General features: G+C 52.5%; 1 protein-coding gene across 4 annotated transcripts in view; it reads left to right on the top strand.

Moving 5' to 3' along the window:
* The window catches only part of FAM168A (family with sequence similarity 168 member A), a 228,043-nt gene that overhangs the window by 113,092 nt on the left and 87,713 nt on the right, over positions 1–27,238 (top strand). For all 4 annotated transcript variants that reach the window (XM_068139242.1, XM_068139218.1, XM_068139228.1 and 1 more), the window contains one exon: positions 10,813–10,900. In XM_068139242.1, coding sequence (XP_067995343.1) covers positions 10,831–10,900 — 70 coding nt within the window. In that variant the 5' untranslated portion in view covers positions 10,813–10,830. The remainder of the gene's footprint in view (positions 1–10,812; positions 10,901–27,238) is intronic.

Raw genomic sequence — 27,238 nt, 5'->3', positions numbered from 1 at the left:
GAGCACAAGCCCTACGAGGAGAGGCTGAGGGAGCTGGGATTGTTTAGCCTGGAGAAGAGGAGGCTCAGGGGAGACCTCATTGCTCTCTACAACTACCTGAAGGGAGGTTGTAGCCAGGAGGGGATTGGTCTCTTCTCCCAGGCAAGCAGCACCAGAACAAGAGGACACAGTCTCAAGCTGCACCAGGGGAAGTTTAGGCTGGAGGTGAGGAGAAAGTTCTTCACTGAGAGAGTTGTTAGCCATTGGGATGTGCTGCCCAGGGAGGTGGTGGAGTCACCATCCCTGGAGGTGTTCAAGAGGGGATTGGATGTGGCCCTTTGTGGCCATGGTTTAGCAGTCATGAGGTGTTGGGTGACAGGTTGGACTTGATGATCTCTGAGGTCTTTTCCAATCTTATTGATTCTATGATTCTAAAGCTGGGGAAGTGTCTGGAGAACAGGGCTGGGCAGGAGCAGCTGAGGGAACTGGTGGTGTTGAACCTAGAGAAGAGGAGGCTGAGGAGAGACCTTCTGGCTCTCTAGAACTCTGAAAGGAACTTGGAGCCAGGTGGGAGCTGGTCTCTTCTTCCAAAATCATAGAATCACAGAATTGTCAGGGTTGGAAGGGACCTCAAGGATCATCTAATTACAACCCCCTGCCAGGGGCAGGGACACCTCGCACTACATCGGGTTGTGATTAGAAGTGATAGGATTAGAGAGAATGGCCTGAAGTTGCCAGGAGAGGTTGGGGTTGAACATGAGAATCAATTTCTTCCCCTTGAGGTTGTCAAGGCCTGGCACAGGCTGCCCAGGGCAGTGGTGGTGTCCTCATCCCTGAAGAGATTGGAAAGCTATTGAGATGTCTTGCTGAGGGCCATAGTTTAGTGGTGGGCTGGTAGTACTGGGTTAATGGTTTGGGCTGGATGATCTGAAAGGTGTTTTCCAGCCTAACGAATTCCATGGTGCTGTGATTCAATTAATTTCTTTTAGGGTTGTGGAAATCTTCTTCAATGTCACCTTTGTGTTTAACTGCCTGAGTGATCAGAGGGAAGGGTGCGTCAGATGCCAGATCCACCAAGGTGTGCTTAGAAAGACTCCTGTAAAGCTGTGGCTGTGTGTAGAAGGTTCTGATCCCCAGAGTCAAGGTCTGAATGACTTTGGGAAGCACTGCGGCTGGTCATGGTGCTTTCCAACGCAAAAAGTGAACTAACAGTGTAGGAAGAGGATCACAAGCTCACGGCATGGTGAGGGTTGGAAGGGACCTCTGGAGCACAGCCAGGCCAAGCCCCCTGTTCCAGCAGGGCACCCACGGCATCTTGCCCAGCAGCACCATGGCCAGGGAGGGTTGGGAGCTCTCCACACAAGGAGACTCCACAACCTCTCTGGGCAGCCTGCTCCAGGCCTCCAGCACCCTCACAACAAGCAACTTTCTCCTCCTCTCCAGCTGGCACCTCCTAGGTTCCAGTTTGTGCCCCTTGGTTTGTGCCCCTTGGCCTGTCCCTGGGCAGCACTCAGCAGATGCCAGCCCCAGCCTCTTGCCCCCCACAACCCCTTCAGCTCTTGCTGATCATTGCTCAGCTCCCCTCTGGGGCTGCTCTTCTGCAGGCTCTCAGCCCCAGGGCTCTCAGCCTTTGCTCCTCACAGAGCTGCTCCAGGCCCCTCAGCCTCTCCTCAGCCTCCCCTGGACTCTCTCCAGCTGTTCCCAGTCTCTCTTGAACTGGGGAGCCCAGAACTGGACCCTGTCCTCTGTGAAGCCCATGGCTGGATGAAATAGGGTCTCCCATGGGTGTGGGGACAGAGGCCTCTCCCCTGGCAGCAGCAGCAGAGCAGGTTGCAGGCCGAGAAGCTCAGCTGAGGTCCAGCGAGGTGACAAAAGAGTGGAGCACGGCTCTACAGCCACCTTCCAGCAGAGCAGCTTCAAGCTCAGCATTCAGGGCAGCAGCATTTTCAATCTCTTATCTTGTGCTGCTCGGAAATCCCGCTGTTCAAACTCCCCTGACCTGCTGATGGAAGTGGTGGCCACCCAAGCACTGCCCTCTCTTGTTTGCTACTGTTTACCCTTCATCTGAAGTCATTGTCTGGGGTGCTGGGGGCCCGTGAGGCACAGCCCCCAGGAAGGATAAACCAGCTGAAAATGTAACCAGGTTACAGCCAGCAAAGTATCTGGAGACTGTTTGCTAGCAGCTTATTCCCATGGCATTCCTCCCTGGGCTTCCTCTTTCAGGTTCTCGCCAAAGCCTCAGCGTCTTCTAAGCAGTCGAGCGTCACCGTCCTGGGGGATTTAGAAGCAGCAGAAGCTCTGTGCAGAGCAATCCTTGGCTTTGTCTGTTTGGCATTCATCTGTGTTAGTCTTTTTTTGGGTGGCTCCTGATGGCCACAAGCAAGGGGCAGGAGTTCATTGTGCTGAAGGAGGTTTGAATTTTGCTAATCCTCTTTTATTCCCCTTTTAGTGTAGGGTTGGTGGGGTTCCCCCCCCCTCCCTTTAATGCCACACTGCAGTGCTTGTAATGATTTTATGTCTTTTTCTTTGCCTTTTTTTAACTTTCTCCTTTTTGGATGACATTTTCTTGCAGCATGTATTGGAAGCTCTTCTGAATGTGCTTTAATGGTAGGTGCTGAATAGGAAGGGAAGCATCCAGCTGGAACGCTCTCCATGTGGACTCTTCCATGCTGCTTGGGAATAACATCCTGCATAGCAAGCAGGGAGGAAGCACAATCCTCTTCCTCACACAACCCCCCTGATGTGATAACAATCCCTCTTTCTTCTTCTTCTACTTCTTTTTGTTTTTTTTTTTTAATCTGGGCTAATAAAGCATTTTCTTTCATCCTTCTCAATCAGAGTAATTCCTTCAGCTGTTTGGTACACCACCTTAGAGCAGGAAGGGCAGAATGGGCTCCCAGGTCTGATTTAGTTATAAAGCAAAGCCTTGGGCTGCAGCCAGAGCAGGGAGAGCAGCAGCACAGAGAGGGGATTCTGCCCCTCTGCTCTGCTCAGACTCCACCTGCAGCACTGCAGCCAGTTCTGGTACCCCCAGCGCAAGAAGGACCTGGAGCTGTTGGAGAAGGTCCAGAGGAGGCCATGAAGATGATCAAAGGGCTGGAGAACCTCCCCTATGAGGACAGGCTGAGAGAGTTGGGGTTGTTTGGCCTGGAGAAGAGAAGGCTCCAGGGAGACTTTAGAGCAGACTTCCAGTACCTGAAGGGGGCTCCAGGAGAGCTGGGGAGGGGATGTTTGACAAGGGCTGGGAGTGACAGGATGAGAGGGAATGTATTGAAGCTGGAAGAGGGGAGACTGAGACTGAAGATGAGGGAGAGATCCCTGGCAGTGAGGGTGGTGAGACACTGGAACAGGTTGCCCAGGGAGGTTGTGGATGTCCCCTCCCTGGAGATGTTCAAGGCCAGGCTGGATGAGGCCTTGAGCAACCTGGGCTGGTGGGAGGTGTCCCTGCCCATGGCAGGGGGGTTGGAACTGGATGATCCTTAAGGTCCCTTCCAACCCCAAACATTCTAAGAAGGTGTGATCTGTACTCTTTACACCCAAAAAGAGTGCAAACAATCTGATGGCTGCACAGAACAAAGCACTTGAAAAATGCATTGCTGTCTCCTTTCTGGCTCAGGAGAAGGTCACAGAATCATAGAAGGGTAAGGCTTGGAAGGGACCTCTGGAGATCATGTAGACCAGCCTCCCCTGGCTAATGCAGCTTCACCCCGATCAGGTTGCACAGGAATGGGTCCAGCTAGGTTTTGAGTGTCTGCAGAGGAGACTCCACAACCTCTCTGGGCAGCCTGCTCCAGGCTTCCAGCACCGTCAAAGTCAGGAATATTCTCCTGGGTTCCAGTTTGTGCCCCTTGCCCCTTGGCCTGTCCCTGGGCACCCCTGGGAAGATCCCAGCCCCATCCTCTTGCCCCCCACAGCCCCTTCAGCTCTTGCTGAGCATTGCTCAGCTCCCCTCTGGGGCTGCTCTCCTGCAGGCTCTCAGCCCCAGGACTCTCAGCCTGTGCTCCTCACAGAGCTGCTCCAGACCTCCCAGCATCTTTGTGGCTCTCCATTGGACTTTCTCCAGTAGTTTCTTTGCCAGATGGCACTGTGTGGAAGGTGGAGGGCAGAGAGACCCTTACCAAGTTTATTTCTCAGGCAGGAAACCTCAGCTGGGCAGGACCCTGTCTCTGAGTGTGAGAAGGAGAACACAGGGCAGGAGAAAGATGGAGCCATCCCTTCCTTGCTTTGTTGTAGAACATCCTTAGCTTACAGATCACAGTATCACAGTATCGCTAAGGTTGGAAGAGACCTCAAAGATCATTGAGTCCAACCTGTCACCCAACACCTCATGAGTAGACCATGGCTCCAAGTGCCACATCCAATCTCCTCTTGAACACCTCCAGGGATGGTGACTCCACCACCTCCCTGGGCAGCACATTCCAATGACGAATGACTCTCTCAGTGAAGAACTTTCTCCTCACCTCCAGCCTAAACTTCCCCTGGTGCAGCTTGAGACTGTGTCCTCTTGTTCTGGTGCTGGTTGCCTGGGAGAAGAGACCAACCCCCACCTGGCTACAACCTCCCTTCAGGTAGTTGTAGAGAGCAATGAGGTCTCCCCTGAGCCTCCTCTTCTCCAGGCTAAACAACCCCAGCTCCCTCAGCCTCTCCTCACAGGGCTGTGCTCAAGGCCTCTCCCCAGCCTTGTTGCCCTTCTCTGGACACGTTCAAGTGTCTCAATGTCCTTCTTAAACTGAGGGGCCCAGAACTGGACACAGTACTCAAGGTGTGGCCTAACCAATGCAGAGTACAGGGGCACAATGACCTCCCTGCTCCTGCTGGCCACACTATTCCTAATGCAGGCCAGGATGCCATTGGCCTTCTTGGCTGCCTGGGCACACTGCAGGCTCATGTTCAGCCTCTCTGTTTGGCAGCTCTCCAGCCACTCTGACCCCAGCCTGTAGCTCTGCATGGGATTGTTGTGGCCAAAGTGCAGCACCCAACACTTGGACTTGTTGAATGCCATCCTGTTGGACTCTGCCCATCTGTCCAGTCGGTCGAGGTCCCTCTGCAGAGCCTTTCTACCCTCTAACTGACTAACATCTGCTCCTAACTTGGTGTCATCTGCAAACTTGCTGATGACTGACTCGACTCCCTCATCCAGATCATCAATGAAGATGTTAAAGAGGATGGGGCCCAGCACTGATCCCTGGGGGATGTCACTGGTGCCTGGCCACCAGACGGGTCACCTGATCATAGAAGGAGATCAGGTTGGAGAGGCAGGACCTGCCCTTCCTAAATCCATGTTGGGTGGACCTGAGCCCTTGGCCATCCTTCAGGTGCGCAGTTATTGCCGCCAGGATAATCTGCTCCATCACTTTCCCTGGCACTGAGGTCAGGCTGACTGGCCTGTAGTTTCCAGGTTCCTCCATCCGACCTTTCTTATGGATGGGGACCACATTGGCCAGTTTCCAGTCATCTGGGACCTCTCCAGTGAGCCAGGACTGGAGGAAAACGATGGAGAGCGGCTTGGCCAGCTCATCTGCCAGCTCTCTCAGCACCCTAGGATGGATCCCATCCAGTCCCATGGACTTGTGAGTGTCCAAGTGGCTCAGCAGGTCCCAGACTAATTCCTCATGGATTACTGGGGCACTACACTGCTCCCTGACCCCGTCACCCAGCTCAGGAGGCAACTCCTCCTGAACTCCTTCTGCCTTACTGTTAAACATTGAGGCCAAGAAGGTGTTCAGGACCTCAGCCTTTTCCTCATCTTCAGTCACCGCGTTCCCCTCCAGGTCCAATAGGGAGTGCAGGTTCTTCCTGCCCTTCTTCTTATTGTTAATGTATTTGTAAAAATGCTTTTTATTGTCTTTGATGCTTTGAAGTGGCCAATGTGAAGAGCCACATGCCCCTGCTTGTCCTCTGTTCAGCTCTGAGGCCCCCAGCAGAAGGCCATGGACTGTTTGGAGTGAGTCCAGAGGAGGCCACAAAGATGATCTGAGGGCTGGATCCCCTCTGCTGCGAGGATAGGCTGAGAGACTCTGTCCTCATCTTTCCTGCAGGCTCCTTTTAAGTACTGAAAGGCCACCAGAAGGTCTCCCTGGAGCCTTCTCTTCTACAGGCTGAACAACTCCAACTCTTTCAGCCTGGCCTCACAACAGAGAGCTTCCAACCCTCCCATCCTGTTGTAGCCTTTTCTGGACTCCTTTAGCCACTTGGCAGGAATATGCTCACCTAGACTCAAGAGTACTGCCTGGGGACATACTCGACTAAATGGCCTTAAAAACCTTCCTGCTTGATGTCCATCCCCAGCAACAATGTCTCAGGGGTGTCTCTGCTCTGCTGGATAAAGCACTGGCTGGCTGAGCCCAGAGTGGTCGTTAGTGGAGTTAAATCCAGTCACAAGTGGTGCTCCTCAGGGCTCAGTGTTGGGACCACTTCTGTTTAACATCTTGCTTGATGACCTTGATGAAGACACAGAGAGTGTCAGCAGGAAGTTTGCAGATGACAGCAAGTGAGGTGGCAGTGCTGAGCTGCACCAAGACAGAGAGGCTCTACAGAGGGACCTGCACAGATTGGATCCATGGCCAGGAAGAGCTTCAACAAGTCCAAGTGCCAGGTCCTGCCCTTGGGTCACAACAACCCCAAGCAAGGCTCCAGGCTTGGGTCAGTGTGGCTGGAAAGCTGCCTGGCAGAAAGGGACTTGGGGGTGTTAATGGACAGGCAGCTGAAGAGGAGCCAGCAGTGTGCCCAGGTGGCCAAGAAAGCCAAAGGCCTCCTGGCTGGGATCAGCAATGCTGTGTCCAGCAGGAGCAGGGAGGGGATTGTCCCCTGGGACTCAGCTCTGGTCAGGCCACACCTCCAGTGCTGTGTCCAGCTTTGGGCACCTCAATGCAGGAGAGATGTGGCTGGAGCCAGGGCAGAGGAGGGCAAGGAAGCTGGGAAGGGCCTGGGGAATAAATGTGATGGAGAGCAACTGAAGGAGCTGGGGATGGTTAGTTTGGAGAAGAGGAGGCTGAGGGGAGACCTCATTGCTGTCTACAGCTACCTGAAAGGAGGTTGTGGAGAGGCTGCTGCTGGTCTCTTCTCCCAGGGAATTAGTGATAGAACAAGAGGGAATGGCCTCAAGCTGTGCCTGGGTAGGTTTAGACTGGACAATAGGAAACATTTCTTCATGGCAGGAGTGGTCAGGCACTGGAATGTGCTGGGCAGGGAGGTGGTTGAGCCCCAGATCTGGATGTGTTTCAAGGTAGTTTGGATGTGGTGCTTGGGGCTATGGTTTAGGGTGAGCCTTGTAGAGTAGGGTTCTGGGTATGGCTTGGTGACCCTGAGGGTCTTTTCCAGCCTCAATGTTTCTGTGGCTCTGGTTCTGTGAAATGCTGCACTGATTTTCCCCCTTTCATCTTCTTAAGAGCTCCATCCTTCATTAGCAGAGCTCCTGATGTAGATAAAGTCTCTCCTTGTAGCTTTCTCTTCCACCTCCCTTTATAACCATGATTGCCTTTGCTTTGAGAATTGCTCCTTCTGTGCTGTCTTGGATGGAAGGTGGGGGTGGAGGGAAGGCTAATTAATTAAGCTGTAATTGTTACCGAGTCAATTTGTGCTAGCATTGAACGTCTGATTTGTTTACTGTCCCGAGGTAAAGGGAAAGGAGTTAAGGATCTAGCAAATTGGGCATCCATCATCAGAGGCTTGTTTGGAATGAAAAGGGTTTATTTAAGAACTCCAAAAAGAGAACAAAAACCCCCCCAACACAGACATTTTGGAAGCGAGGTGGTTGAGGTTCCTGTGTTGGAATTGTCACTGGATAGCTGCGGAGACAAATGTGTCAGCTAATAAAGCTTAATGAGTGATTTCCCCCTTAATCAGAATGGAGAATGTGCTTCATTAAGGTAATTAACTGAGCCAGTTGCTTAAGTGACAGTCAGCAGACACAAATTCCCCAGTCACTTGTCTTTCCTCTGAATCAAACTCCAAAGAAGCTCACCCCCAGCCCTAGCGTCTTTAGCTGAGGGCTGTTCAAACCTGGCTGCTTGCCTGAGATCCTCCACTGCATCTTCTCAGCTGGGATGTGCTGGGTGGCACTGGCTGTAACCCTGGACAAGCTTTGGGCTCCAGGTTGTTGTAGCCAGCTCCTGGTGAAAGCTCACAACTGTTTAGTTTTGAGTGGGAAAAGTCCTCTTAAGATCCTCCAGTCCAACCATCAACCCAACCCCACGATGGCCATCAAAACCATGGCTCCAAGTGCCACGGACACAGGGTTCTTGAGCACCTCCAGGGATGGGGACTCCACCACTTCCCTGGGCAGCCTCTTCCAATCCCTGACCAATACTCCAGCAAAGAAATTTTTTTTGATGTCCAACCTAACCCTCCTCTGGCACAATTTCAGGCCATTTCCTCTCCTTTTACCTAGGCAGAAGAGCCCAACCCCCACCTCACTCCAACCTCGTTTCAGGGAGTTGTAGAGAGCAATGAGGTCTTCCCTCAACCTCCTCTTCTCCATCTCACCAGCAGCAAACGGTCTTTTCTCTGCTAATTAATGACAGGTCAGGCTTTCATTATGGTTAGTTTGGTCACCTAAGAGCTGTGAGCAAGGAATTCCTTGTCCTGAATTTTTGCCTTCACTTGTTTGTTCATCAAGAAGCTAGAAGTGAGGTCCTGAGCCCCATGCTGAAAGCAGGGATGTGGAAGGTTGATCTGCTGTGGGTACATTTGCAGGCAGAATGTGCAGCACTTGGAGAAGTTCTGGAGAATGAGCTGAGAGATCCAAAAACCTTGAATCATGAAATCCCCTGCTCTGGTTGCATGACATATGCTTATAAATCCCTTTCCTTCACATCTTACTGTGTCTTGAACTGATGAGGACATAACCAGCTGGATAGATTATGGTAGAGCAGTGGATATGGTTTATCTCAGTTTAAGTAAAGCATTTGACACTGTCTCCCACAGCATCCTTGCAGCTAAGCTGAGGCAGCGTGGTCTGGATGTTCAGGGAGTGAGGTGGATGGGAAATGTTTGAAGGGAAGCAGTCAGAGACTTGTGGTCAATGGGATGGAATCTAGTTGGAGGCCTGTGCTTAGTGGAGTCCCTTCGGGGTCAGTACTGGTACCAGGAGTGTTCAATATATTCATCAATGACCTGGGTGAGGGCTCAGAGAGCACTGCCAGCAAGTAGCTGATGGCACCACACTGGGAGGAGTGGCAGGCACAGGGGGGTTCATAGTATCAGTCAGGGTTGGAAGGGACCACAAGGATCATCTAGCTCCAACCCCCCTGCCATGGGCAGGGACACCCCACACTAGATCAGGCTGGACAGAGCCTCATCCAGCCTGGGCTTAAACACCCCCAGGGAAGGGGCCTCAACCACCTCCCTGGACAACCCGTTCCAGGGCTTCACCACTCGCATGGGGAAGAACTTCCTCCTCACCTCCAGCCTGAATCTCCCCACCTCCAGCTTCATTCCATTCCCCCTAGTCCTATCACTACCTGAGATCCTGAGAAGTCCTTCCCCAGCCTTCCCGTAGGCCCCCTTCAGATACTGGAAGGCCACAATTAGGTCACCTCGGAGCCTTCTCTTCTGCAGACTGAACAGCCCCAACTCCTTCAGTCTGTCCTCATAGGAGAGGTGCTCCAGCCCTCTGATCATCCTTGTGGCCCTTCTCTGGACATGTTCCAGCACATCCATATCCCTCTTGTAATAGGGGCTCCAGAACTGGAGGCAGTACTCCAGGTGGGGTCTCACCAGAGCTGATCTGCTGGCCACACTTCTCCTGATGCAGCCCAGTATCTGATTGGCTTTGCAGGCTGCAAGTGCACATTGAGAGCTCATGTTGAGCTTCTTGTCCACATGAGCTCTCAATGTGCACTTGCAGCCTGGAAAGCCAATCAGATCCTGGGCTGCATCAAGAGAAGTGTGGCTGGGTTGTGCTGCCATGCAGCCAGACTTAGACAGGCTGAGAGCTCGGCAGAGAGAAATGGAATGGAGTTCAACAAGATCAAGGGGAGAGTCTTGCACCTGGCAAGAAGCAACCTCAGGGAGCAGTACAGGTTGGGGACTGAGCTGCTGGAGATCAATGAAGGGGAAAAGGACCTGGGGGTCCTGGTGGCTGGGAGGTTGACCATGAGCCAGCAATGTGCTCCTGTGGCCAAGAAGGCCAAAGCCATCCTGGGGTGGGTTGGAAGGGCTGTGCTTGGTAGGTCAAGAGAAGTTCTCCTCCCCCTCTGCTCTGCCCTGCTGAGACTACACCTGGATTATTGTGTCCAGTTCTGGGCCTCTCAGTTCAGGAAGGACCTCAGGGAACTGCTTGAAAGAGTTCAGCACAGAGCCACAAAGATGCTGAAGGCAGTGGAACATCTTCCTTCTGGGGAGAGCCTGAGGGAGCTGAGGGCTCTGTAGCTTGGAGAGGAGGAGCCTGAGAGGTGAGCTCATTGCTGTTGATAAAGATGTGCAGGGTGAGTGCCAAGAGGCTGGAGCCAGGCTCTGCTGGGTGATGCCCAATGCCAGCACAAGAGGCAGTGGTGGAAGTTGAGGCATAGGAAGTTCCTTGGGAACAGGAGGAAGAATTATTTCCCTGTGAGCATGACCGAAGACTGGAACAGGCTGCCCAGGGGGGTTGTGGAGTCTCTGTCTCTATAGATACTCAAGACCCACCTGGATGTGTTCCTGTGTGACCTGCCCTAGGTGCTGCTGCTCTGGCAGGGGGCTTGGACTGGATGATCCTTTGAGGTCCCTTCCAGCCTCTAACATTCTATGATTCTGTGAATTCTAACCATGGTGATGTAGCTGGAGGATGTAGCACAGCAGATGGAGCTAGCAGAAGGAAACCAGCTCAACTTTTGCTTTTCTCTTTGTCCTCAGAGTTCCTGGTCTTCCACCATGAACCCTGTTTATAGCCCCGTCCAACCTGGGGCTCCCTATGGAAACCCGAAGAACATGGCCTATACAGGTAGGACCTTGGGGTTCACTGCCTCTTCTGTGCCTGTCCATTTTGGGTGGTGAGAGCAGATGGGCATTAATGAGTGCTTATGCCCTTAATGAAGTGAGCTGCCAAGCAGGCAGCCAGATGGGAAATGTGACTTGAAGGGAAAAAAAAACAAACCAACAACTGTTGAGTGAGGTTAGTGAGAAGAAATGGAGCTTGGATTCGTAGGAGGAAAATCCTAAAGGATCAAAAGAGGCAAATAAAACATGCAAGAAGTTGCTGGAGGAGTTACTTGGGGAGCTGGTGGGCTTGGTTCTGGAGCTGAACTGAGCAGTGGGGTGGAATAATCCTGCTATGCAGAAATGAAGATGCCAGAGGTGAGAGGCTGTGATTTGGGGACTCTGATTTTGGTTCTAGGTGCTGATGGAAACTCCATTCTTGACTCATTTTGAGGGGGGGTGGGGGTGGTGAGTTATGCTTTGATTGAGTTAATCCCAGCAAGCCCATCTTTTGGGCTCAAAAATATCTCTTTAAGTACTTGGAGCACACCCAAAAATAAAAGCACTGAAATGTGTTTATCATAATGATGTAACTCACAGGGAGCTAAAGACCTGAGCAGACAGCTTTGGAAAGCTCAGCTGAGGTCTAGCTGTGGTTTTGCCCCATGGATTATGTTCTTCTCATCTTCTAAGTACCTTACAAAATCAGCTTTGGAAGACATTTCAGCCTCTCATTTGGTTGCCTGGAATTAGCTGTTAGACCTCAGGCTGGGCTCAGATTTCCTTCCTTAGGTGAGCGTCACCAGTTGTGTGCCTTGGATTCTACCTCGGTGGGGGGTAGCAGCTTGAGAAGCTGCTTCGGTGGAGGAAAGTGGCCAACAGCAAATGGGAATGGACATCACTTTGGGGCTCATCATTACAAGAAAGATGTTGAGTTGTTGGAGTGTGTCCAGAGAAGGGCAATGAAGGTGGTGAAGGGTCTGGAGAACAGGGCTGGGCAGGAGCAGCTGAGGGAGCTAGGGGTGTTAGGTCTGGAGAAGAGGAGGCTGAGAGGAGGAGACCTCATTGCTCTCCCTGAAAGAAGGTTGGAGTAAGGTGGGGGTTGGGCTCTTCTCCCTAGTTTCAGGTGATAGAAGGAGAGGAAATGCCCTGAAATTGTGCCAGAGGAGGGTTAGGTTGGAGATGAGGGAAAAATTCTTTGCTGCCAGAGTGGTCAGGGATTGGAAGAGTCTGCCCAGGGAGGTGGTGGAGTTGCCATCCCTGGAGGTGTTCAGAAAACATATAAGCATGACACTTGGGTGTGATGGCCATGGGGCTGTTGGATGGATGGTTTGACTTGAAGATCTTGGAGGTCTCCTCCAGCTAAAGCAGTTCTGTGATTCTGTGTCTGCCAGATCGAGTGCTCTTAGCTACTTCATCTGTGGTGGAGTCACCATCCCTGCAGGAGTTCCAAATACGTGCAGACATGGCCCTTCAGGATATAGAATCATAGAATGGTTTGGTTTGAAAGGGACCTTAAAGATCATCCAGTTCCAGCCCCCCCTGCTTTAGAAGCTGCTTTCTGGCCAGTTCTGTGGCCAAGAATGCCAAGATCATCCTGGAGTGTATTGAAAGGGATGTGGTGAGTAGGTCCAGAGAGGTTCTCCTCCCCCTCTACTCTGCCCTGGTGAGGCCACATCTGGACAATTGTGTCCACTTCTGGGCCTCTCAGTTCAAGAAGGACCTCAGGGAACTGCTTGGAAGAGTCCTGTTCAGAGCCACAAAGATGATGAAGGCAGTGGAACATCTTCCTTCTGGGGAGAGCCTGAAGGAGCTGAGGGCTCTGTAGCTTGGAGCAGAGGAGCCTGAGAGGTGAGCTCATTGCTGGTGATAAAGATGTGCGGGGCAGTGTGTGGAGGACAGAGCCACGCGCTGCTAGGGGATGTCCAGTGACAGGACAAGGGGCACTGCAGGCAAGCTGGAGCAGAGGAGGTTCTACATGAACACAAGTTCTGCACCATGAGGGTGGTGGAACACTGGAACAGGTTGCCCAGGGAGGTGGTTGAGACTCCATCCTTGGAGATATTCAAGGTGAAGCTGGACAAGGCTGTGGGCAACCTGATCTTGTGGAGAATGTCCCTGCTGAGTGCAGAGGGGGTTGGACTGGATGACCTTTGGATGTCCCTTCCAACCCAAACTATGCTATGATTTTATAAGGAGAAACATTTTCACTGAGAGGATGCTGGAGCAGGCTGCCCAGAGAGGTTGTGGAATTTCCTCTACAGACACTCTGGAGACACTCCAAACCTACCTGGATGTGTTCCTGTGTGACCTGCCCTAGGTGACCTTACTTTGGCAGGGGAGTTGGCCTGGATGATCTCTGGAGGACCCTTCCAATCCCTAACCTTCTGTGATTCACTTTCCAGTATCTGAAGGGGGCTACAGGAAAGCTGGGGAGGGAGTTTTTAGGGTGTCAGGGAGTGATAGGACTGGGGGGAATGGGGCAAAACTAGAAGTGGGGAGATTGAGATTGGATGTGAGGAAGAAGTTGTTCCCCATGAGGGTGGTGAGACACTGGCACAGGTTGCCCAGGAAGGTGGTGGAAGCCTCATGCCTGGAGGTTTTGAAGGCCAGGCTGGATGTGGCTGTGAGCAACCTGCTGTAGTGTGAGGTGTCCCTGCCCATGGCAGAGGGTTTGGAACTGGCTGCTCCTTGAGGTCCCTTGCAACCCTGACAATTCTGTGATTGTATTTAAATGCTGAAGTGCAGAGTGGATAGAGTTGGTTCCTTGACCTTTGTGGCATGAGAGTTTTTGATAGGGCAGTGCCTGGTGCAGATGATTGAATTCTGCATGACTGCAGTTTGTGACTGAGTCAAATGGCAGCATTAAGAGGATGTTATCTTCTGAAACAACCTGCTGCTTAATCACCCTGAAGATTAAACCATCCACATCAGTACAGAATCACAGAATGGTTGGGCCTGCAATGGAGCTTTAAAGGTCATCTGCTCTCCTCAGTCAGCAAGGATATTTTCAACCAGAAACCAGAACCCCAACCAACCTGGCCTGGAATGGTTCCAGGGCTGGGACATCTCCCACCTCTCTGGGCAACCTGGGACAGTGTCTCACCACACAGTGTGAAATATTTATTTCCATGTATCTGCCTAAAAGGAGGTTGTACTGAGATGGGGGTTGGTCTCCTCTCCCTTCTATCAGGTGATAGAAGGAGAGGAAATGACCTGAAGCTGTGTGCCAGGGGAGGGTTAGGTTGGAGATGAGGAAAAAGTTCTTTGCTGCAGAAGTGGTCAGGGATTGGAACGCAGAAATGTTTCAGCTGGGGGACACCTCTAAGATCATCACACAATCATAGAATGGTTTAGGTTGGAAGGGACCTGAGAGATCATGTGCTGCAGGGGATACCTCTCAATAGACTCAGTTGTTCGAGGCTTCATCCAACCTGGCCTTAAACACCCACGGGCAGCCTCCCTGTCAGCCTGTTCCAGAGTCTCACCACCCTCCTGATGAAGAACTTCTTCCTCAGCTCCAGTCTGACCCTGCTGTGCCTCAGCTTCAAACCATTTCCCCTTGGCCTGGCTCTAGACACCCTTAGCAAAAGTCCCTCTGCAGCCTTCCTGCAGGATCCCTTCAGCTATTGCAAGGCAGCTCTGAGGTCCCCCTGGAGCCTTCTCTTCTCCAGGCTGAACACCCCCAGCTCCCTCAGCCTGGCCTCAGAGCAGAGCTGCTGCAGCCCGTGGATCATCTTTGTGGCCTCCTCTGCGCTCCCTCCAGCAGCTCTGTGTCCTCCTTGTGCTGGGGACAGCAGAACTGGAGGCAGAATTGGAGGTGGGGTCTGAGCAGAGCAGAGCCAAGGGGCAGAATCCCCTCTCTTGCCCTGCATCAACTCCAACCTTCAACCAAAGACCACCCTGGCCACTGAACCCTGTCCCCAGGTGCCAAACATTTCTTGAGCACTTAAGATCAACTCTCAACCCAGCACTGCCAGGCCACCACCAACCCATGGCCCTCAGCACCGCATCTCCACAGCTTTTAAAGCCCTCCTGAGATGACGACTCCACCACTGCCTTGGGCAGCATGTTCTGTTCACATTCAGATGGGAATCCATTATAGGGAACAAATTGCTTTGGGTTGAAATAATCACTTTTAATCTGATTGTCTTCTCGTTCTCCCTCCTTTGTTGTTTCCCATACCAGGGAGGGTAAGGGAGAGAGGTCCATTTTAAGACAAGATAAAGCTTTTGGATCAAGTTGGCTGCTCCTGGCACATCCCCAAGTACTTGATGCACTCCATGTTTCTCTGGTTCTTAATTTTCCCATTTTGATCTTCCTGACAGGAAGTGTGAAGGACAGTTAGCCCCTAAATGAGTTTCAAAGGCTGGACTGCACTGGATGTGGTTTTATGGGAAATTAAGTTAAAGAAAAGGCAGTTTTAAAAGAGAGTTATTAGGTGAAACAAAGGCAGAAGTGGTGAAGTCCTGAGAGAAAGAGTGACTTCCCTCTGTTGGAGCTCAGAGATTGGTTAAGCAAAGATGGCTCCTCTTCTAGTTAGATATAAGGAAAAACCTCTTTATTTACAGGGTGCCAGGGCACTGGGGTACCAGTTGTGGGCTCCCCAGCTGCAGAGAGACTGGGAACAGCTGGAGAGAGTCCAGGGGAGGCTGGGGAGAGGCTGAGGGGCCTGGAGCAGCTCTGTGAGGAGCAAAGGCTGAGAGCCCTGGGGCTGAGAGCCTGCAGAAGAGCAGCCCCAGAGGGAAGCTGAGCAATGCTCAGCAAGAGCTGAAGGGGCTGTGGGGGGCAAGAGGCTGGGGCTGGCATCTGCTGAGTGCTGCCCAGGGACAGGCCAAGGGTCACAAACCAAGGGGCACAAACTGGAACCTAGGAGGTGCCAGCTGGAGAGGAGGAGAAAGTTGCTTGTTGTGAGGGTGCTGGAGGCCTGGAGCAGGCTGCCCAGAGAGGTTGTGGAGTCTCCTTGTGTGGAGAGCTTCCAACCCCCCCTGGCCATTGTGCTCCTGGGCAAGCTGCTGTGGGTGCCCTGCTGGAGCAGGAGGGTTGGTCTGGCTGAGCTCCAGAGGTCCCTTCCAACCCTCACCATGCTGGGATTCTGTGATTAGCATGTTTTGCATTTTTTTTGGTTCTTTAGACACCCAGATCTGTTGAATTCCCATTTTCTTCCTGTTTTCCTTCCTAGGAGTTAAGTCAACTTTGTGCATTTTCTCGCTGTGGAACCAGCTAGTTGTTGAGCTGAGAGATAGCATGGAGAGAATATTCTCACTGCAGACAGGGCTGTGTCTACCCAACGTGCTCCAGCAAGCCCCAGATCATCCTGCTTGGCTAGCAACTGCTTCCACTTGGCTAATTGCATTTTAGACCCTCAGCAGAAAATGATGTTTGAGTGTTGGTTACTGTTTAATTAAAACAGGCTGTAATTAACTTGGGCCTTCATGTGAGTTGTGGATTCAACCCAGGTTAACTTTTTAATCACAGAACCCCAGCGTGGTGAGGGTTGGAAGGGAGCTCTGGAGCTCAGCCAGGCCAACCCCTCCTGCTCCAGCAGGGAACCCACAGCAGCTTGCCCAGCAGCACCATGGCCAGGGGAAGTTGGAAGCTCTGCACACAAGGAGACTCCACAGCCTCTCTGGGCAGCCTGCTCCAGGCCTCCAGCACCCTCACAACAAACAACTTTCTCCTCCTCTCCAGCTGGCACCTCATGGGTTCCAGTTTGTGCCCCTTTGCCCCTTGTCCTGTCCCTGGGCAGCACTCAGCAGATTCCAGCCCCATCCTCTTGCCCCCCACAGCCCCTTCAGCTCTTGCTGAGCGTTGCTCAGCTCCCCTCTGGGGCTGCTCTTCTGCAGGCTCTCAGCCCCAGGGCTCTCAGCCTTTGCTCCTCACAGAGCTGCTCCAGGCCCCTCACCATCTTTGTCGGCTCTGCTGGACTCTCTCCAGCTGTTCCCAGTCCCTCTTGAACTGGGGAGCCCACAATTGGACCAAGGACTCCAACTGTGTTCTAATGGAGGGAGGGGAGAACCTCCTTCCACCTACTGTTGGCCACATTCTTCTTCATGCTGCCAAGAGACCTTTGGCCTTCTTGGCCCCCCGGGCGCATTGCTGGCTCATGGTGCTCTCGTCCACCAGCACTCTCAAGTCCTTCTCTGCTCAGCTGCTTTCCAGCACGTCCCCCCTCATCTGCACTGGTGCAGGAGCTTGTTCCTCCCCAGGTGCAGGACCCTGCTCTTGCCCTTGCTGAACTAAACATGTGTTTCAAGCCTCTTTTTTTTTCCCCCTTGCTTTTTTATTATAGGCAGAATTCACTGCAGCTGCCCCAGATGTGAGCTGCTGCTTGTCCTTTGGCACCCTGTTCTTCCCTCTTTTCCCTAACTCCCTTTTACTCAGCCCTGCAGCAGAGATTAGCTCCTTGGTGTGGAATCAGGGGTGAAGAATGAGCCTCTCCTGGAGCTCTGTTAGCCTTCAAGCGTGAAACTCCACAGGTGTTTGTTGGAGCTCATTCTGTTATCATCTTCCCCACCAGAAGCTGATTAATATGCTGATAAGCTGCTGTGATTCATGAACCTTTGCGGGGCCGACTCCCTGTTCTTCCTGGCTGCTGAGTAATAAATGAGCATCAAATCCAAGGGCCCAAAGATGTGCAGCTGGTTGGCAAAGCCACCAAGGGGTTTGTGTCATTCCAGTGCCACAACACTTCCCAGCTCCTGCTGCAGCAGCAACTTGATCAGCAGCTTCCATGCTCCAGGAGATGTTCTCCAGCTCAAGGTTTCGTAGAATCAGAGCATGGCTCAGGTTGGAAGGGACCTCAGAGCTCATCTCCTCCAACCTCCACACCATGCCCAGGGACACCTCTCAGCTAGACTCAGCTGCTCAAGGCCTCATCCAGCCTGGTCTTGGAACGCCCCCAGGCAGGAGGCAGCCACAGCCTTCCTGGGCAGCCTGTTCCAGAGTCTCACCACCCTCCTGATGAAGAACTTCTTCCTCAGCTCCAGTCTGACCCTGCTGTGCCTCAGCTTCAAACCATTCCCCCTTGGCCTGGCTCTAGACACCCTTAGCAAAAGTCCCTCTGCAGCCTTCCTGCAGGATCCCTTCAGCTATTGCAAGGCAGCTCTGAGATCCTCCTGTAGTCTTCTCTTCTCCAGGCTGAACACCCCCAGCTCCCTCAGCCTGGCCTCAGAGCAGAGCTGCTGCAGCCCCCTGAGCATTTCCCTGGCCCTCCTCTGGACCTGCTCCAGCAGCTCCAGGTCCTTCCTGTGCTGAGGGCTCCAGACCTGCACACAGCACTCCAGGTGAGGTCTCCCCAGAGCAGAGCAAAGTGGCAGAATCACCTCTCTGGCTCTGCTGCCAGTGCTGCTTTGGCTGCAGCCCAGGCTGCCCTTGGCCTTCTGTGCTGCAAGCTCACACTGCCTGCTCCTGGCCAGCTTCTCCCCTCCTCAGCACCCCCAAGGCCTTTCCAGGGCTGCTTTCCATCCCCTCCTCCCCCAGTCTGTATTGATAGTGAGGATTGTTCCAGCCCAGGGGCAGAGCCCTGCACTTGCTCTTGTGGAACCTCCTGAGGTTCACCTGGGCTTCACCTCTCCAGCCTGTCCAGGTCCCTCTGGATGCCATCCTGATCCTCTTTTGCATCCCATCCTTTGCATCCTCTTCATGGGTCAAGGAGAATTCTGGGCTTGATTTCATCCTTTCTTACTAACTTCAAATTGCTGTTTATTTCTCTGGAAGGGCTGAAGCTTTGATAACTGAGGAGCTCTTGTGCCTAGAAACCCAAGTGGGCATTAAGGAGAAATTGTTTACTATGAGGGACATTGAGGTACTGGAACATGTGCAAAGAAGAGCAATCAAGCTAGTGAAAGGCCTTGAACACAGTTTTTAGGAGGAGAACCTGAGGGAATTGAGGTTGCTTAGTATTCAGAAGAGGAGGCTAAGGGGATACCTGGTGGCCTTCTGCAACTACCTCAAAGGAGGTAGGAGTTGAGATGGTGGTTGGTCTCTTCTCAAATGCAACAAGTGACAGGACAAGAGGAAATGACCTCAGGTTCTGCCAAAGGAGATTCAGGTTGGATATTAGGAAGTGTTCTTTCCCAGCAAGGGTTCTCAAACACTGGAACAGGCTGCCCAGGGAGGTGATGGAGTCAGCATCTCTGGAGGGATTTGTAAGACCTGTGGATGTGGTGCTGAGGGATGTGGTTTAGTGGCTGTGGCTCAGCAGCAGTGGTTGGATTGTGAGCTCTAGGAGAGCAGCTGGACTTGATGACCTCAGAGGTCTTCTCCAACCTCATCAGTTCTGTGAAGGTGGTAAAACACTGCAACAGGTTGCCCAGGGAGGTGCTAGAGGCCCCATCTGTGGAATCATAGAATCATAGAATGTTAGGAGCTGGGAGGGACCTCAAAAGATCATCCAGTCCAAGCCCCCTGCCAGAGCAGCAGCACCTAGAGCTGGTCACACAGGAACACATCCAGGTGGGTCTTGAGTATCTATAGAGACAGAGACTCCACAACCCCCGTGGGCAGCCTGTTCCAGTCTTCGGTCATGCTCACAGGGAAATAATTCTTCCTCCTGTTTCCATGGAACTTCCTATGCCTCAACTTCCACCATTGCCTCTTGTGCTGGCATTGGGCATCACCCAGCAGAGCCTGGCTCCAGCCTCTTGGCACTCACCCTGCACATCTTTATCAACAGCAATGAGCTCACCTCTCAGGCTCCTCCTCTCCAAGCTACAGAGCCCTCAGCTCCCTCAGGCTCTCCCCAGAAGGAAGATGTTCCACTGCCTTCAGCATCTTTGTGGCTCTGTGCTGAACTCTTTCAAGCAGTTCCCTGAGGTCCTTCCTGAACTGAGAGGCCCAGAACTGGACACAATAATCCAGATGTGGCCTCACCAGGGCAGAGTAGAGAGGGATGAGAACCTCTCTTGACCTACCAAGCATAGCCCTTCCGATCTACCCCAGGATGTCCTTGGCCTTCTTGGCCACAAGAGCACATTGCTGGCTCTTGGGCATGGAATCATTCAGGGTCAGGCTTGACAGGGCTCTGAGCAGCCTGATGTGTTTGGCAATGTCCCTGCTGACTGCAGGGAGGTTGGAGAGGAGGACCTTAAAAGGTCCTCTGTAACCCAATGCTTTCTGATTCTAACTTCTTTCAGGACCTCTGTTTCCAAAGCGGCTAACCCCCCTTCCTTTTTGACCTTCCCCAGCACATTCTTGGGGCCCATGAGGCTAAAGGTTTCAATGCTGAAGCAGGCAGGGTTGGGGTTGCTCTCCCTTCTCCTTCTTCCATCTGCATTCATGTCTGCACCTCCCATTGATTGGGAAGTGTCCAGCCTGGATTTAATTAGGTGAGCCAAGGCTTCTTGGTTGTGTAAAACAGGAGCTGGAAGCTGTGTTCAGGGTGTTGAATTGATTTCAGGGTGATTAAAGATGTATGAAGTGGGTACAGTGAGGTTTCTTTCCTCTGGCACTCTTTCATGTTTATTATTTGGTGTGTACAGAGCAGGACAGGAAAAGATCGCACTTGACTGGGAGCAGAATGAGCTCTGATTTGGGTAGACCCTTGCTGAGTTTTATGTCTAAATGGAGAATTTCTGTACAGGAAGGCTTCCAAACAACTTAGGGAATCACAGAATTGGTTTGGTCTTCCTCAGGGCTCAGTGCTGGAGGCAGCTCCATTTAATATCCTTACCAAAGATATGGATGAGGGAATTGAGGGCAGCCTCAGTTAGACTGCAGGTGACAGCAAGCTGGGTGGGATGTTGACCTGCTGGAGGGTAAGGAGGTTCTGCAAAGGGATCTGAGCAGGCTGGAACCATGGGCAAAGGTCAGTTGTGGGAAATTCAGCAAAGCCAAGGGCTGTGCCCTGCACTTGGGTCACAACCACCTCAGGAAGGTTCTGAGCTTGGGGCAGGGAGGCTGGAAAGTGCCCAGGAGAAAAGGAATTGGGGGTGCCATTTGAAAGCTGGCTGAAGATGAGCCAGGGGGTGCCCAGGTGGCTAAGTGCAGCAGCAGCCTGGGCTGGAGCAGCAATGGTGTGGGCAGCAGGAGCAGGGCAGGGATTGTCCCCCTGGACTGGGCACTGGTGAGACCATACCTCAAATCTTGAGTTCAGTTTTGGGCCCTCACTCCAAGAAGGATATTGAAGGGGTGGAGTAGGTTCAAAGAAGGGCAACAAAGCTGTTGAAGGGTCTGGAGAACAGGGCTGGGGAGGAGCAGCTGAGGGAGCTGGGGGTGTTTAGTCTGGAGAAGAAGCTGAGGGGAGACCTCCCTGCTCTCTACAACTCCCTGAGAGGAGGGTGCAGTGAGGTGGGGGTTGGTCTCTTCTCCCTAGTCACAGGTGATAGAAGAGAGGAAATGGCCTGAAATTGTGCCAGGGGAAGTTTAGGTTGGAGATGAAGAACAATTTCTTTGCTGCCAGAGTGGTCAGGGATTGGAAGAGGCTGCCCAGGGAGGTGGTGGAGTCCCCATCCCTGGAAGTGTTCCAGAAACCTGTGGCCATGGCACTTGGGGCCATGGTGTGATGGCCATGGTGGTGTTGGGTTGATGGTTGAACTGGAGGATCTTAGAGGAGTTTACTAACCTTCATGATTCTATGATTCTATAAGATTAAGGTCAGACTTCATGGGGCTCTGAGCAACCTGTTCTAGTTGGGCATGTCGCTGGTCCCTGCTTACTGCAAGGAGGTTGGACTAGATGACTTTGAATGGTCCCTTCCAACCCAAACCTTTCTGTGATCATTGAGTGCAACTTGCTGATTTTCTCAGTGTTGGAAGCTGAGTTCCACCCATCTAGCTGATCAAAGATGGCTCATTCACCATCCTCATTATAAATGAACTCATTTGGACTTTCTTGAAGTCATAGGAACCATAAATCATGGAATCTTAGAATGGTTTGGGTTGGAAGGGACCTTAAAGATCATCCAGTTCCAACCCCCTGCTATGGGCAGGGACACCTCTCACCAGCCCAGGTTGCTCAAGGCCTCATCCAGCCTGGCCTTGAACACCTCCAGGGAGAGGGCATCCACAACCTCCCTGGGCAACCTGTTCCAGTTTCTCCCCACCCTCACTGCAAAGAATTTCTTCCTCATGTCCAGTCTCAAGCTCCCTTCTTCCAGCTTCAATCCATTGCCCACATTTTCACTGGGCAACCTATTCCACTGCCTCACCACCCTCTCAATGAAGATTTTCTTCTTTCTGTCAGATCTAAAGCTACCCTCTTTCAGTTTACATAAGTCCTGCTTTCCTGAATGACCTCATTGTGTGGTTTTTAATCCTCTACATGGACCTGCTTTGTGCAATTTTGGCCACAGTATTGATTTTGGTTTTTTCTCTGCAGTGGAAGAGAAATAAAAAGCTTAAATGGTTAGGGATGAAAAGGGATGGAGAAAAATATGTGTAAGGCAGAGGAGAAAAATGAACATAGGTGGAAAGAAGGTCTGGGAAAGATGTTTTGAAGAGAAGAGGACTCCTTCATTTCATAGAACAAAAGAATCAGAGAATGGCTTAGGCTGGAAGAGACCTTAGAGATCATCTACTCCAACCCCTGCCGTGGGCAGGGACACCTCTCAACTAGCCAATGTTACTCAAGGCCCCATCCAACCTTGCCTTGAACATCTCCATGGAGGGGGCAGCCACTCCAGACAACCTGTTCCAGAGTCTCCCCACCCTCACTGGCAAGAATTTCTTCCTAAGATCCAATCGAAACCTGTTCTCCCTCAGCTTCAAACCATTCCCCCTTGGCCTGGCTCTAGACACCCTTAGCAAAAGTCCCTCTGCAGCCTTCCTGCAGAATCCCTTCAGCTATTGCAAGGCAGCTCTGAGGTCCCCCTGGAGCCTTCTCTTCTCCAGGCTGAACACCCCCAGCTCCCTCAGCCTGGCCTCAGAGCAGAGCTGCTGCAGCCCTTGGATCATCTTTGTGGCCTCCTCTGGACTCTCTACATTAATCCACTTTGTGCCCATTGCCCCTTGTCCTGTCCCTGGGCAGCACTCAGCAGATGCCAGCCCCATCCTCTTGCCCCCCCCAGCCCCTTCAGCTCTTGCTGAGCATTGCTCAGCTTCCCTCTGGGGCTGCTCTTCTGCAGGCTCTCAGCCCCAGGGCTCTCAGCCTTTGCTCCTCACAGAGCTGCTCCAGGCCCCTCAGCCTCTCCCCAGCCTCCCCTGGTCTCTCTCCAGTAGTTCCCTGTTCCTCTTGAGCTGGGGAGCCCAGAACTGGACCCAGCACTCCAGATGTGGCCTGACTAGGACAGAGTAGAGGTGGAGGAGGAGGATTTCCCATGGGAGATTCAGGCTGGACGTGAGGAGGAAGTTCTTCCCCATGAGAGTGGTGAAACCCTGGAATGGGTTGTCCAGGGAGGTGGTTGGGGCCCCGTCCCTGGAGGTGTGTAAGACCAGACTGGATGAGGCTCTGGCCAGCCTGATCTAGTGTGGGGTGTCCCTGCCCATGGCAGGGGGGTTGGAACTAGATGACCCTTGTGGTCCCTTCCAGCCCTGACTGATACTATGATACTATGACTTGCTGGCCACACTCTTATTCATGCTCCTCAGGAGACCGTTGGCCTTCTTGACCTCAAGGGCACATCTCTGGCTCACGGTAGCCTTGTTGTCCACCGGTACTCCTAGCTCCTTCTCTCTGGAGTTGCTTTCCAGCAGGTGAAGCCTTCAGCTGTCCTGCTGTTGCACACACCACGTAGCCAATGCCTGTTAAATCCCCAAGGCACTTCAATTACATGGTGGAAAATCAGCTCTGCAGGGCTGCCTTGTGGACACCCTTCAGATCTGCTGCCTTTTCTTCTCCCCCCCCCCCCCCTTTTTTTTCTCCCTGTCTGGCACAGCAAGAAGTGATAAGATTCTTGTTGCTTTGTTTTTCTTTTTTTTAAAGTTTTTTTTTTCCTTCAGTCTGAAGGTGATAAATTAACATTTTGTGGCTTGACTTCTGGAAACATGTTTGGAGATTAAATATTGAGTTTTTCCTCCTCTCCTCCTGCACAAATGATTCTTTACTCCTCCTGCACAAATGATTCTTTACTCCTCCTGCACAAATGATTCTTTACTCCTCCTGCACAAACGATTCTTTACACCCTGCATAGGCAAGGAACAGGATCCAATTCAGGATTATGAGAAGACACTTAGGAGCTTCACAAATGGTTTCATAGTTTGGGCAGGAGGGCTCAGGAGGGTGTAGATGAGGTGGAACCCCCTTGGAGGAGCCCTCGAAGATACTAAGGTTGGATTTCCAGAGCTAAAACCATCTCATGAAGAATGTGATGCCCCTGCTGACTGTAGAGGGGGTTGGACTAGATGGCCTTTGGAAATCCCTTCCAACCCAGAATATTCAATGATTCCATGATTCCATGATGCTATGATTCCATGATTCTGGGTCGGGCTTCAGAAGTGGGCCAGGGACAGCTGCATGAGGGCCAACAAGTCACAGTGCAAGGGCCTGCAGCTGGGTCAGGCCAAGCCCAGGCACAAAGCCAGGCTGGGTGCAGAGCGGGGTGAGAGCAGCCCTGAAGAAAGAGACTTGGGGGTGCTGGGTGCTGAGCAGCTCCCCAGGAGCCAGCAGTGCCCTCAGGCAGCCCAGCAGGCAGCTGTGTGCTGGGCTGCAGCCAGAGGAGTGTGGGCAGCAGGGCAAGAGACGAGGCCACAAAGATGATCCAAGGGCTGCAGCAGCTCTGCTCTGAGGCCAGGCTGAGGGAGCTGGGGGTGTTCAGCCTGGAGAAGAGAAGGCTCCAGGGGGACCTCAGAGCTGCCTTGCAATAGCTGAAGGGATCCTGCAGGAAGGCTGCAGTGGGACTTTTGCTAAGGGTGTCTAGAGCCAGGCCAAGGGGGAATGGTTTGAAGCTGAGGCACAGCAGGGTCAGACTGGAGCTGAGGAAGAAGTTCTTCAGTGTGAGGGTGGTGAGACTCTGGAACAGGCTGCCCAGGGAGGCTGTGGCTGCCTCCTGCCTGGGGGTGTTGAATGCCAGGCTGGATGAGGCCTTGAGCAGCTGAGTGTAGTTGAGAGGTGTCCCTGGGCATGGTGGGGAGCTTGGAGGAGATGATCTCTGAGGACCATTCCAGCCTGAGCCTTGTCTGCACCCAAACTTTGGAGCTGCTCACACACAGCCAGGCTGGGATCGGTGTTTTGGAGAGCCTGTGCTTGGCTTTCCCCCTCCCAGCTCTGGCTGGCATTCAGCCTGGTTTCATCTCCTGCAGTACTGGGCTGGAATTTTAATGCCTCTGTGGCCAGTGGTGATTTATTAGATCCCAGAGCCCTGCCTCAGAGTGCAGGAAGAAAATCTTGCATCAGTGAGCTGGCTTGGCACTCTGCTCCTCCAATAAATGAGTCCTGAACGACTACAGTGCTCCAGGCTCCTTTTTGCCTTCCCCTTCCCTCCAACAATCCTTCCCCCCCCAGCGCTGACCACTGAGCTTCTGCTGATGCCTGGAAGTGTTCATTTCCTTGCAGGCTTTGTCTTTTGAAGATAAATGCGTTTGTCAACAGCCTCTTCATGTAAAGCTCTTTCAATCCCTGTGGTTCTTTTGTGGGAGAGAAGAGAGGAGGAGGAGAAGGAGAGAGGGAGCTGTAATCCTCAAGCTGGGAAACAGCTTTAATTGGCAGAGAACAAGTTTGGGCTCTTGGGGAGGACTTGGTGGTGCTGTAGCAGTGTGGGGTATGAGGATGATCCTGGAGTGTTTTGGGTTGGAAAGGACCTTTCAAGGTCATCTTACCCTTACAGAATACAGAATTAACCAGGTTGGAAAAGACCTTTGAGATCATCGAGTCCAACCTGTCATCCAGCACCATCTCATCAACCAAGTGCCTCATCCAGTCTCTTTTTAACCACTTCCAGTGATGGTGACTCCACCACCTCCCTGGGCAGTCCATTCCAATGGCCAGTCTGTCTTTCTGGGAAGAATTTCTTCCTCACATCCAGCCTAAACCTCCCCTGGCTCAGCTCAACTCCCCTGCAGTGAGCAGGGACATCTGCAGCTCTGTGCTCCAAACAGCCTGAGCTGGAATGGTTCCAGGGGTAAGGTTTCTGTCACCTCCCTGGGCAACCTGGGTCAGGGTCTCACCACTCTTAACCTAAAGCATTTCTCCCTTCTGTCTGATCTCAGTCTCCCTTCTTTTGGTTTAAAAACCATCCCTCCTTGTCCTGTCCCAACAGGCCCTGCTCGAAAGTCTGTCCCAAACTTTCTTCTCAGCCCCTTTAAGTCCTGCAAAACCAACAGAAGTTCACCTTGAAGCCTTCTCTTCTCCAGGATGAACAACCCCAACTCTCCCAGCCTGGCCTCACAGCAGAGGGCTTCCAGCCCTCCCAGCATGGCTGTGGCTTCCTCTGGCCCCACTCCAGCAGGTCCCTGTCTGTACTGTGCTGAGGACTCCAGAGCTGCCCCAGCACTGCAGGTGGGATTGCAGCAGAGGGGCAGGATGACCTCCCTTCACCTACTGGCCCCTTGGATGTTGGTAGTTAAGGAGCTCTTGAGATAGTTCAGGAAGCATCCTACCTTATGTCTGACCTGGGGAGAGAAAATCAGCCCTTGAATATTGCAAAGAGCAGCAGGCTGTGAGCACCATCTTATTGCTTACCATGCTCACCTCCAAAGCTGATCCTCAGCAGGACCCTTCTGGAGTGCTCTCATCCTAGCAGCCTTTCCCTTGGGGCCACATTTAATTCCTTGAACTTCATAAGCGAAATAACTTGGAATCCTTTCAGAAGGAGCAAACTAGAGGTGCTAATGCACATGCAGCTGAATTGGAGCCAGCAGTGTGCCCAGGTGGCCAAGAAAGCCAAAGGCCTCCTGGCTGGGATCAGCAATGCTGTGTCCAGCAGGAGCAGGGAGAGGATTGTCCCCTGGGACTCAGCTCTGGTCAGGCCACACCTCCAGTGCTGTGTCCAGCTTTGGGCACCTCAATGCAGGAGAGATGTGGCTGGAGCCAGGGCAGAGGAGGGCAAGGAAGCTGGGAAGGGCCTGGGGAATAAATGTGATGGAGAGCAACTGAGGGAGCTGGGGATGGTTAGTTTGGAGAAGAGGAGGCTGAGGGGAGACCTCATTGCTGTCTACAGCTACCTGAAAGGAGGTTGTGGAGAGGCTGCTGCTGGTCTCTTCTCCCAGGGAATTAGTGATAGAACAAGAGGGAATGGCCTCAAGCTGTGCCTGGGTAGGTTTAGACTGGGCAGTAGGAAACATTTCTTCATGGCAAGAGTGGTCAGGGAGGTGGTTGAGTCCCCAAGCCTGGATGTGTTTCAGGGTAGTTTGGATGTGGTGCTTGGGGCTATGGTTTAGGGGCAAGCCTTGTAGAGTAGGGTTCTGGGTTGGCCTTGGTGATCCTGAGGGTCTTTTCCAACCTGAATGTTTCTGTGATTCTGTGGTAAAGAACTCAGGCCTGAAAGATG

The sequence above is a fragment of the Melanerpes formicivorus genome, unplaced genomic scaffold (assembly GCF_026170545.1).
Source record: "Melanerpes formicivorus ecotype bairdi unplaced genomic scaffold, bMelFor1.0.p_v2 SCAF_1, whole genome shotgun sequence".
Classification (NCBI taxonomy): domain Eukaryota; kingdom Metazoa; phylum Chordata; class Aves; order Piciformes; family Picidae; genus Melanerpes; species Melanerpes formicivorus.
This window is presented reverse-complemented; position numbering and strand designations above follow the sequence as displayed.